This window comes from Stegostoma tigrinum, chromosome 30 (assembly GCF_030684315.1).
Source record: "Stegostoma tigrinum isolate sSteTig4 chromosome 30, sSteTig4.hap1, whole genome shotgun sequence".
In the NCBI taxonomy this organism is placed as follows: Eukaryota; Metazoa; Chordata; class Chondrichthyes; order Orectolobiformes; family Stegostomatidae; genus Stegostoma; species Stegostoma tigrinum.
Window position 1 is genome coordinate 17,486,518 of NC_081383.1, and position 13,036 is coordinate 17,499,553.

The window sequence follows — 13,036 nt, forward strand, 5'->3', positions numbered from 1 at the left end:
TTGCTGTTGGACAGCACTAGCAGGTGTGGTATCAGTGTAACCATTATTTTAGCCTGTTGATTGTAAGCTTTAGAGTAGCTTCATTGATTTCATCCCTGAAAGTGGCTGGTAACTGAGACGAGCAGTAAATAATAATGATTGTGATATAAGATGTCAGAGGATACAAAGGAGACATAAATATCTAAAAATAAACTTTAAATCCTGAAGTATTCGTGTAAAATATATAAGACTGTGTGTCTTAGAGCTATAAAATGTAAGTCTGTAAATGCTGTGTTCATAGCAATAGTTTCCATTTTTTTAGACCATTTGGGTATGTATTTACCAAAGCTGGATTGAATATTTTTGCACAAACACGCAAGACCAGAAATAATCTTCATGTCGTGCTCTTAAGCACCTCCTAGTGTTCGAACTAGAAGCAGTGTTTTTTTTAACATTTCAAAATGTGTTGTTTTTATTTTCAACTGATTGTTGTGATTTGATACAGGAGGATGTGAAGGAAAAGTTAAAGTGAAATATTTTAAATTGAACAATATACAGAACGAAATAGCAATTTTGTTTTAGTTTATATTATCCGAATGTAAATATATTTAGCAATTTGTAATATGATTTACAATTTTAATGAAAATTCTTAACTAACATCCTGGTATTTGAGGTCAGTTGATAGTTGAACTTTTTTTGAATTCTTCTTTTCTCACAGTATGGAACTAAAGCACTGGATAAGATAATTAAAACTATCTTGGGTCAGATTGAAAACAAAGTACAACCACCAAAAGATTACATTGGAGGTCCCAGTTGTTTCATCGAAGGTAAGAATTTATGTTATAGAAAGAAAATGATTTGTTGAGTCTAATAACACGTTTAAAATTAGTACTAAGTGTTTATTTTGTTCTTAATTGCATTATTTTGAAACATTCCTAATTAGATATTGATAGTTTGAATTAACTGAACATCATAATAGTTTCTATATATACAGTATAAAGATAGATTATCTTTACATGTCTGTAGCAGCCATCTAATGTCCAGTCAGGAAATCTAACTAAAAGCATCTGCATTGTAGACATGAGACAGGGACTGATGGCTGTTGGGATATTCTGCAAAGAAAACCGTTATGGATGTATCAATGTGGAGAAAGGTGAGAATTTAGTATTCTTTTAACCAAATTATCAATTTGAATTAAGGATTTGGAATCAAAAATTATTTTGTCAATCAATTCCCTTTAACAGACAGTGGCTAAACTAAAAAAATGAGCTGAATATGAGCTAGGATTGTGTAATGTTCGGCATCATTCAGTACTCCTCAGAAACTGAAACGGTCCATGTCCAAATACAGCAAGACCCCGGCAATATCCAAATTTGGACTGAAAAGTGATATTTGGCAGCTAGACCACAGAAAATGGCAATGTCCAACAAAAGAGAACTGACCCGTCACCCCATGACATTCAATGACATTACCATCACTGAATCCCCCATTATGAACATTGTGAAGATTACCTTTGACCGATAACTGGACTGGACCAGTCATGTAACTACAGTGGATACTGGAGCAGGTCAAAGGCTAGGAATCCTATAAAAGTAACTCTTCCTTTATCCTCAAAACCTGTCCTCCACCTGAAAGGCACAAGTCAGGAGAGCAGTGGAATACAGTCCTTTGCTTGGATGACTGCAGCTCCAACGACACTCGGGAAGCTTGAAATCATCCATGGTGAAACAACCTGCTGGTCCAGCCAGCAATACCCCTGTTCCCTGAATGAGTAAAAAAAATGAACTGCTAATTTTGGTTGTAAGTATTCTTTGATATTTAATCACATGACATCCGAACACTATGTACAACTGTTGTTGCATTTGTTTTAATGTTGCTGCGTCCTTGACTTCCTGTAAACCTATGAGTGTTTTTCAGTTACAGGAATAAACTCAGTATTAGGAAGCTTTCTGAGTACACTCATAAATAGTTTGCTGCATTCTCCACCCCTCCACCACATTCAAGAATGCGAAAAAAAAGGCCCATTTCAGCGTGTCAGACAGCATTTGTAATCTAGAGTTGGGAATTGGATTGTACACGTAGGCTGTGTTGTTAATTATATCCTCAAATTATACACTGAAATGAAGAATGGCAAGCTTCCTGTATGCTGGAATTTTTAAATCTATCACAAATTGTTAATACCATTAGAACCTTTCACAGTCAGTATGCCTCCACTTTTCCAACACTAGGTGACATTCTGCTCAGGCCTTTTGGTTGCGTTGAGCTTTAACTGTGCTGGGTAAATTTCTGATGACTGGAATCATTTCATAGAATCCCTGCACTGTGGAAGCAGGCTATTCAGCTCATCAAGGCTTACTGCATACTTGTTTGTCAAACAAGTAAAAAATAAACTCAAACAGAAGTTATTTAATCTTTTTCTTTTTCTTGTTTCAGACTGCAGCATCACAAAATTCCTGAATCGAATTCTTGGACTCGAGGTTCATAAACAAAATGCACTTTTTCAGTATTTTACAGACACATTTGATTATCTCATTGAGAAGGACAAAAAAGATGGAAAATATGACATGGGAATTCTAGGTACGTTCAAGCAGTTTGCGAAAAGCAAAGTGTCTCCCAAGGTTCTCTGCCCTTTCTCATATCTTCGATGTGTACAGTATTCTGACATGCTTTAAAAAAAAGTGAAGTAGGTGCTTTTTGCACACTAATATTGCACATGCAGAATTTGCTGCTCCTGATGTACATCCTAGATCGATGGTCAAAGAAATGCTATGAGAGTCATAAATGATTAAAACTCACTGAAGCAAAAATGTTTCACAGATGTTATGAGTTTTTTAAATGAACAAGAAAGTGAGCCTTCACAATATAAACAATACATGCCAAACAGAGAGAGAAAATAATTAATTGAAAATGAATAAAAGATTACTTAGATTATTAATAACTCCATCTCAAAGTTTGCCTAATATATTTTGCATATTTGCATTTGAAGGATTTCATTTTCCATTATTCATGACAAAGGAAATAATACACTATTATACCTATGTAATACATTATTCTGCTGCCATAGCAGGAGTCCTTTTAAATTTAGGTTTAAGTGAATGAGTTTGCCTGAGTCCCAGCAGGTAATAGATCTTGATGTGTTGACTAATTGGCTGCAGCTCACACTTGTTTCAAGTCTGCATTAAAGTAATACAAGTCATAAGTTTGTAACGGTAGTAGCCTGGAGTGGGAGAAGGAAGGTTGACTTCCCATTCTAAGGTAGGAAGACAAATTCCAAGAACTGGGCCAGCTGCCAAATTGGAATCCAGTGATTTTAGGTACCTGGAGTGCGTACACGAAATAGGGTTTGAGGCCTTAGTTGAATAAATAAGCCTAATGTCAGTGATTGATTGAAATTGATGGACAAGTGGACAGAATTTGATCCTTGAGTGCTGCCTAGTTGTACCACAGTCATGAGTACTGTTGCCAAAGGGCCACTGAAAAAATGGTAATCAAGTCTTTTAGCTTACATTTCTATAGCACCAGGTAGAGTTAGTCTACTGCTGTTAGCCTGAAATCGTCACTTTCCTCTGGCCGACTTTCCAAGTGCCTGCCTGCAGGTCAGCAGCTAAAATTGGGCAGGCACCAGCCAGTCAGCTGCACAGCAACAACACGGTTACCTTCTGCAGCTCACCAATTTAATATATTTGGTTTCTTATGCCAAATTTCAGGCAGTCTGGATCAGGTAGTGACCAGCGTACAAATCATAACGCCATAAGACGTAGGTGTGCAAGTAAGGCCGTTCGGCCCATCAAGTCCACTCCACCATTTAATCATGGCTGAAGGGCATTTCAACTCCACTTAGCCGATTCTCCCCGTAGCCCTTAATTCCTTGTGAGATCAAGAAATTATCAATCTCCGCCTTGAAGACATTTAACGTCCCGGCCTCCTCTGCGCTCTGTGGCAATGAATTCCACAGGCCCACCACTCTCTGGCTGAAGAAATGTCACCTCAGAACTGTACGCAGTATTCCAAATGCAGTCGAACCAAAGTCCTATACAACTGTAACTGTAACTTTAAAGTAACTTTAGTAGTAGAGTCACAGAAATACAAAGCACAGAAACAGAACCTTTGGTCCAACTTGTCCATGCCGACCAGATATCCAAATAAATCTTGTACCATTTGCCAGCATTTGGCCCAAATCCTTCCAAACCCTCCTTATTCATATACCCATCCAGATCCCTTCTAAATACCGTAATTGTACCTGCCTCCACCACTTCCTCTGGCAGCGCATTTCATACACACAGCCATCCTCTGTGTGGAAAAAGTTGCCCCTTTGGCCCCTTTTAAATCTTTCCCCTCTCACCCTAAACCTCTGCCATCTAGTTTTGGACTCCACCACCCTAGGAAAGAGACCTTGCTATTCACCCTATCCATGCCCCTCATGATTTTGTAAACATATATAAGGTCACTCCTCAGTCTCTGACGCTCCAAAGAAAATAGCCCCAGCCTATTCAGCCTCTCCCTATAGCTCAAACCCTCCAACCCTCATAACATTCTTATAAATCTTTTATGAACCCTTTCAAGTTTCACAGCATCCTTCCTATAGACGAGAGACCAGAATTGCATGCAGTACTCCAAAGGTGGCCTGAGCAATGTCCTGTACTGCTGCAACATCACCTCCCAACAACTATGCTCAATGCAGTGACCAATAAAGGCAAGCATACCAAATGCCACCTTCACTATCCTGCCGACCTGGGTCTCCACTTCCAAGGAGCTTTGAATCTGCACACCAAGGTCTCTTTGCTGATCTTTATTCCATTCTTAACTGTAGTACAGTATATAAGAGTACGGTTAATTTTATTGATTGTTCCTTCCTATTTCTTTAGATCTAGCTCCAGGAGTAGAAGAGATATATGAGGAAAGTCAGCAGATCTTCCTTACACCAGGACACCCACAGGATGGACAAGTTGTTCTCTATAAGGTAAGTTATTGTTTTGTAGCACTCGTTCCGTCTCCATCTCTGACGCTATGCCCCCACTTTGTAAATTCATCTAACTGAGTTGCAGGAACAAAACATCTTTTAGAGACTTTAACTTTTGCATTAGATGCCAAGACTGTGTCAAGGCATGGAGCAGCATCCTGGGCCCAAATAATTTTTAATGGCTTCATCTGTGGTCTTTCATACATCATAAGCTTTCGAAATGGAGAGGTTTGCTGATACAGCATTCAGCATTTGTAGTTCCTCGGGAAAGAAAATTTTATATGTAGCAAGATATGGAGAATATTCAGGCTTAACTGGTAAATAATATTCACATCACACAAGTGTCAAGCTATGATCATCTCTCAGAATAAGAACATAACCATTTCCTGTTGACATCCAATGGAAATACCATCATTAAATAACTAGAAAATGAACTGGACCAGCCGCATAATTGCAAGAAAATCTTGATGTTCTGCACTGAGTAGTTCACTTCCTGACTCCCAAACGGGTCTCTGCCATCCCGAAGGCACAAGTCGGGCATATAATAGAAAGATTGCCACTCGCATTGACAGATGCCACTCGCAGAACTCAACAGTGCTCAAGGTTCTCAAAACTGTTCACTTGATTGGGACCCCTTCCAATCACTCCACCATTGACATGCTGTAACTGCACCTGTGTTGTTGCCAAGGCTTCTTCAACAGCTACTTTTAAGTCTGCCATCTCCACGAACCAGGAGCAATATTCTACATCTCAGCACTGTGATTCTCAGACTGTAATATTGCTTATTGTCTGCCCGTGCATTGTAGCAACATTGAAAATTTAGCCCGTTGAGCCTGCTCTGCCATTTAATGTGGTCATGCTGATCATCCAACTCGGTACCCTTTTCGTGCTTACTCCCCATAACTATTGATCCCTTTTGCCCTTGGAACCATATCTAACTTCAGTATTTTGATCTCGATTATTTTCTGTGGCATGATGTTATGGAACTTGAAAAGGATCAAAAAGATTTGCAAGGATGTTGCCAGGTTTGGTGTGTTTGAGCTATAGGGGGAGGCTGAATAGACTGGGGCTGTTTCTCCATGGAGTGTCAAGAGGCTGAGGGGTAACCTTAGAGGTTCCCAAAATCATGAGGGGCATGAATAAGGTGAATAGACGACAAGGTCCTTTCCCCAGGGTGGAGGAATCCAAAACTAGAGGGCATGGTTTTAAGGAGAGAGCGGCAAGATATGGAAGAGACCTAAAGGACAGCTTTTTCGTGCAGAGGATGGTGAGTGTATGGAATTAGCTGCCAGAGGAAGTGGTGGGGAGGCTGTAATGATTATAACACTTAAAAGGCATCTGGAAATGTATATAAATAGGAAGGGTTTAGAGGGATATGGGGCAAATACTGGCAAATGGGCTTATCTTTATTTAGGATATCTGGTCGGCCTGAATGAGTTGGATGAAAGAGTATGTTTCTGTGCTGTATGTCTCTGTGACTGTATAACTGCATGCCCTTCATGAGAAAGTAAAAGCAGGGAGGACAGAATGTGGAGAGCAAAGCATGGATGAGAGCAGTAAATAGAAGATGGAAGGTTCTGTGTTGTTTCGAGTTATTGGCTGGGGATTCTTGGATGGGCCGTCAGTTTGAGCTTAACAGATATTGGAAAAAGAACAAATTATACTGCAAGCAATGGGGGAACCGCTCTCCAATATTTTTGCTATTTTGGTAACCCCTAGATGGCCCACACAAGTCAGCCTCTTTAAGTCACCATATATGCATAGCTGCCCAAAGAAAAACTAAAGGGAACAGGCATTTAAATAAATTGTCTGCATGCTTAGGAGAAGACTAAATGCTACATTGTTAGAATAAATGTAGATGGGTTACAGGGAAAACTGTCATTCCAAGTTCTCCTTCAGTTCATACACTGATCTGACTTCGGCATACGTTGCTCTTCCTTCATCATTGCTGGGTCAAAATTTTAGAACTCTTGCTGCTCTTCCTGAATTGCCAAAAAGGTCTTGGCCGAAGCATTAACTCTTTCTCTTTCATTACAGATATTGACACATCTGTTGAGTAGTTACAGCAACTTTATCAGATTTCCAGCACCTGCAGTATAGGTGTGGTAGTAACCAATGCAGCATAAATTCTTGTAGTTTCCAGCTAACCTACATAACAGGAGCAGAGAATTGTGTTTCTGGAAAGATCATCGAATCAATCTTGGTAGAAAGTAGCCTTTCTTTGATTGTAGACCATAATGCCATTAGTTTGAAAGCAGCCTGCAACTAAATACTGAAATAGGATGTGATGTTAGATGGTAGTAAAGGGTAAATCTAAAAGAGGAAATTAAGAAATATAAATATTGATAATTAATTGTCAATTTGTTTTGTTTTGTGTAGATAAGTGTGGACAGAGGCATGCCCTGGGAAGAGGCTTATCAGAAGTCACTCACTTTAACAGGATCTAATGATGGTTTCTACCTTTCGCACCGGGTTAGTTTCGATGTTTTGTTATTTGATACCTGTGTGATTATAATAAATAATCTAAGAAATAAATTATTGGGGTTGGATTGAGTTTCTTATGTGAGGCAAACTTAATATATTTGAAATTCTTGCCAGTTCAACAAACACATTTGCAGAAAAAAAGAGATTTAGTCTCAATTTCCCTGCTCCATAGAGACCTTCCAGTATGGACTTATTCTTTGTTAAGTAGCATCAATTGCAGGAATTACTCCAGTAATGGGGAGTGAATGTCTTCAAATCTGTTAAGAACAACTCTGACACCTCTGATCCAAGGGAGCCATTCTTTAGATTTTCAGGTTTGCAACTTAATTGATGGCTTTTTTGAGGTCAGACTACTCAATGATGCCTTCCAGGCTGGTTTAATGTCAGACCTTTTTACCATTTGTTTCATCACAATCTCTTCATTACAATCTCTATCACTAAAGCAGGCTAGCAGAGGGAGAAGTTGTCTTCCTGAACTCATTGTGGATAAAGAAACATCGACACTTTTCAAAGAAAATAACACAAAATTTTGGTTGAAGCAGTATTTATTTTTATAAAAGTTAAGCACAAATTAGTTTCTTTTGACTTTAGTTTCTTCACCTGTAAAAAGAGTTGAAATTAGTCATTAAGTATCACCATGTTCAGAATTAAGATGGGGCACAAAGTCTTCAAGGTTTTCACTTTGACCATGTGATGGCTGATTTTCATTATCATCAGGGAATGTATGGCAGCATTCAGAGCGTACTTGCATTTAATCCCTGCAAAGGACCTGAGCCGTTTGGAGACTTGGACCTGGCTGATGTGTAACGAAAAAACAAAGGACAAAACATTTCCCCCCCCAGCCACCGCAACTCTTTGTGATAGGGCAGAAAATTGTTAGACTGTCACGTTGATCCAGCCAGCTGTTGAATGGAGCTCTGAGGGAGGGTCACCAGACCTGAAATGTTAACTCTGATTTTCTCTTCACAGATGCTGCCAAACTTGCTGAGCTTTTCCAGCAACTTCTGTTTTTGTTCCTGAGTTAGTGTGTACAGTTCTTTTGGTTTCTAACTATTAAAGCTGGATGGGTAGGAGCAGCATAAGTGTGCAACGTACCTTTGTTGAGCCAGAAGTGTCTTGAGTATATTTAATTTTGGACACGAGAAACAATACGGCTCCCTTACGCACTGCTAAAAGCAAACATCTGGGCTGTTTTGCAAGGAGCCTCTAACTGTTGCTTTAAGGATTTTCAGTGCTTGACAAGAAGCACTGAAACATGCATGATATGCAGTTCACCCATTTCTATCTAAATTAATCAGGGTCTTTTGTACATTTTAGGAATCTAAGTTTGCATAATTTAATGAGGTAACTGCCTACCTTTGTAAATGCACTGCACAAAATGGTTTGGGCAGGATCAGAGTTAAACAGTTTGGACTTCTGCAGTACTCTGATTCTAGAGGCACTATCATACTTGGCAGAATAAGAATTGGCCTGTTGTATAATGAGAAAGGAAAATGTATAATGTTTACAAATAGCCTTTAAATGACGATGGTACTACTTTACTTCATAAGTGAGTAATATCATAAAATTTGAAGTTTTGTATATTTGTATGGCAAAACCAGTGAGTTTACAGGATTGTGGAGTTACCTTTGCTTTACAGTGTGATTTAGAGTGTCTATATCAAACAAAGTGCTGTCAAATCCTACATGTTTTTCACTGATTTTTTAAGCTGATACCTTGTATCTTCAGACATTTCTGATGGATTTTTTTTCTCTTATAGCTTAGAGGAAATGAGCCTTTTGCACTTTTGGCTGAGCAAATCACTGTGAAGCATTATGTGTTGTATAAACCAAATATTGGCAAACAAATACAACCAGAAAGTTTTGATAACTTACGGAAGAAATACAAAAGAGTGAGTAATTGGTCTGTTGTTTTAGTTGTACGCATAATTCAGTTGATGAGAAACTGCCTCACTCCTAATAAGTTGATTTGCTCCCATTAGGTTCTGTCTGCTCAGACGTAATTATCTTGTCTTTTAATAGTTTATTGTAGCGTCTTTTTTCACTGGACCTTATAGACACTTATGTGTTTTTCATGATTTTATAAGGTGAATAGCAAAGATCTTTTCCCTAGGGTTGGGAAGTTCAAAACTAGACGGCATAGGTTTAAGATGAGAGGAGAAAGATTTAAAAGGGACCTTTTATATCCATTCAAACAGGCAGATAAGGCCTTGGCTTAATGCCTTGTCCCAACAACAGCATCTCCAACTGCACACTGTTCACTCAGAATTACACTGAGTGTTAACTTTGATTTTCTACTCAAGTCCTGAAGTGGGACTTGGATCTAGAATCCTGTGACCGAGAGGTAGGACGGCTACCAACTGAACCACAGCTAACATGATGAGTGTTCTGTAAATATTCAAAAAGTATTCAACTGTCTGGATTATGGATCTGGCAAATTGGGAAGTAAAGACAATATCTCCAGGAAAGAACATTTGTAAATGTAAGTTTATGAAAGAAAATGCCAGTTTTCTTTAGGGCAGACACATCAGGAACAAGGAGTATGTCAATATTTTTGGAGTAGTTTGATAACAAATTTTGATCTTGCATCAATTGTTCAACAAACATACACAGCCAAAATAATTTTTATATCTTTAATCATGGTAAAATGAGTAAGTGGCGTTCGATCAGCTGTTTTCTCTGCCATGTAATGATGAACTGTGAAACAGTTAGGTAATATTTCGAGCAGAGCAACCAACTTTTCATATCTATTCCTCAACAAAATTTTGGTCTTGGAATTTAAATGCAAAAACTTAAGTTATTCTATCAAAACCATCAAAATTATGAATATACTAAAGTTACCAATGAGTTAGTAAAATATTCACATATAATCTCTTGTCGTATGGGTGAGCCCCATTTGAATCAGTGAGAATTTTTATTCCTGATTTCCACCCATGATGAAGTCCCCTTCTCACTTTTCTCAAACTATCAGGAAAAAGTACTTAACAAATGCAAAAATTATTTTCACATAGAACATGTGAGGAAATGTAAAATTTTAAGTCTCTGGTCAGTGCGGCTTTGACATGCTTCCTGCTGTGCAACTAGATTGTGCTGTGGGAAATGCAAACAAGAGGAAGTCATAAGAAAATATGGAAAATTTAAAGGCTTGTAAAAACTGTCATGTTAACATAGAATAAAACTGTGTTTGGTGCAAGGAACATAGCAATTTTCAACTTGCAGTAACAGAAGCTAATAATTAGGAACATCTATTTGAAGGAGGAGTACAGCAACAGACCTTTAACCCTGCGAATACCATTGGTAAATTTTTTGTTGGCTTGCACTTGGGTTGCTTCAGTTATCAACAAGATAACTTGCCACCATGTCTTTCCAGCCACTATTGAATTGTAATAATCAGATTCTGTAAAACTTATTCAATATTCTGTTACTATTTGAACATATTAGTTACGTTCAGCACAAATTTAAATCATCATTTTAGTTTTCACAAAAAATTATTTAATTTTGAAGTAATATAATGCTGTGAGCTTGACTGGATATGATGGATGTTATAGACTTTCTTTGTTAAGAGTACTTTAAATGTATTTTAAACAAATAAATAACGAATAATGTTAGACATATTTGATTAAATGCTTGTCGTTAACTCTCATCTGTGAGTTAGCAAAAAGACCTCAACTTTCACTACTAGCATTACTTTTTATTCAAAGTTTTGGCTTTTTGATTGTTTTGTATTAATTATTGGCACATCTTCAGTTCTACAAAAACAAACTAAAAGCAAGTGAAAAAACTTGTCTTTTAGCTTGTTGAGCAGTTGTGCAATTTTAAATTTTAATTTATTGTTGCTCATTTTCTTTATGTATCTTAGGTTGAACCAGAAGAAGCCAAAGAAATTTGGCAAAACATGTATAATTTCTCATTCCGAAAATGCAGTCATGCAGCTTGGTAAGGCTTTTCTAGTTCAAATGAATATGCTTCATAATCAGTCCTTCAGAAGTTAACCTAGTGTTGAAAAGTTATTTTAATAATGTAATTAATATATTAGTTCAGAAGACAGAGCAGAGTTTTAATTGCTTCACAGATCTTTTTGCAGCTCTTTTACATATGTTTATTTCATTTTAAACACATTAACAGCTTTCTTAAAACAATATTTTAATTGTATTGTGTAGTTTATTTTGAAATTTCCAGTATACTGTGCTACAGGAAGGTGCATATTCATTGTACACATTCGGCCTTGAAGGATAATAAAAACTAGAATCATGAATATATATCTACTTTGAGTGAACACTATTTCCATGTGTAGGAAAAACACACAAACTGTGATTAAATTGACAGCAAGTGAAAATAGCATTATCACCTTTGGATTCTCTCTAGCTTCTGTTGGAGTTGTTTCATCTTTACGAACTTTAAAAAATGTACTTTGATCATTATATGTAGGCTTTTTTCAATTTTGCTTGTTTCGTAAGCAATACTGACTCCCAGTTTAATTGTAAATTCTCACTGTATGGAATTTTGGATTTCAAAATTATCAGCATAATAACCAAACCAAAAAATAGGATGAATTCAGTCTTGATCCCTGGCACCCTCAATTTCTTTCTGTTGGCTGATCTTTGATCTGGGTGTGATTGGGCATAGTTTCCACTATTACGATGAACTATCGTCTGTGTGCTGTGTGCCTACATCAGTCATCATTGCATGCTGCACAATAGATGTGGTTAAACATGAAGGATTACACATTAATGTGTTTAGTATTATCTGTCTGCTTAACTGCTGTATAAACGATTTTTGTCCTTCATTTTAACCAAGCTCATAATTTTGTCTGTTAAATTGGTGCACAAAAAAGTCATGATTTCTGAATCATGTCAATCACTGTATCTGGGTATATAATCAGTATATAATTATTGTGACGTTGTGTGACTGTCTTCTCTCTCATTCACATTATTTGTGATAGGACATTATTATTGTATGCCTTTTAGAAACAGATCATGGGAAATGTCATGAATGCTAAAATAACACCTCTTTGGTCATCAACAGGAATGGGAAATGTAAATTAGTGCAACAAGGGAAGGAATGTGTTCAAGGAATGCGGCTGCGCCATTACTACATGTTGTGTGGAGCTCTTCTAAGGGTTTGGAACAAAGTTGGAAACATTATGTCTGATGTTACAAGTTCTAGTCACTTGCAAATTGTGCGTCTAAAAACCAAGGACCAGAAAAAACAAGTTGGTAAGTAATGGTTTAATTTTCAAGAGATTGAGTTTGGGATGTTCTGTAAATAAATTTGTCCCAACTTGCCTCCGAGTGGAGCAGTGGTATTTTTGCTTATTTATGTACAAACATTCACTGATTCACTCAGCCTAACAAACTGTATTCCAAGTATATATTTGTGCATGTTTTCAGTGTGTTGGTGTCTTGAATTTGGCAGAATACATTGGTCCAAATTAACTTGTATTTCTATAAAATTTCTAAATGTAGTCTGTCAAACACATTTGCTAATTAATTAATCAACAAATCTTATTGGACTGTCTAATAGTAGTTACTGGATTTACATCTTAATATATTTCACTATTAATACAAATAAATGAATGGATACATGTAGCGTTTGGATTATAGCCTCTGAAGAT

At 37.3% G+C, this 13,036-nt stretch overlaps 1 protein-coding gene across 4 annotated transcripts in view; it reads left to right on the forward strand.

The window, feature by feature from the left end:
• The window catches only part of LOC125465862 (protein strawberry notch homolog 2-like), a 156,021-nt gene that overhangs the window by 136,693 nt on the left and 6,292 nt on the right, over window positions 1-13,036 (forward strand). For all 4 annotated transcript variants that reach the window (XM_048559786.2, XM_048559785.2, XM_048559787.2 and 1 more), the window contains 8 exons: window positions 698-806; window positions 1,058-1,132; window positions 2,413-2,556; window positions 4,845-4,939; window positions 7,319-7,411; window positions 9,183-9,314; window positions 11,282-11,358; window positions 12,448-12,638. In XM_048559786.2, the coding sequence (XP_048415743.1) occupies window positions 698-806; window positions 1,058-1,132; window positions 2,413-2,556; window positions 4,845-4,939; window positions 7,319-7,411; window positions 9,183-9,314; window positions 11,282-11,358; window positions 12,448-12,638 (916 nt within the window). The remainder of the gene's footprint in view (window positions 1-697; window positions 807-1,057; window positions 1,133-2,412; window positions 2,557-4,844; window positions 4,940-7,318; window positions 7,412-9,182; window positions 9,315-11,281; window positions 11,359-12,447; window positions 12,639-13,036) is intronic.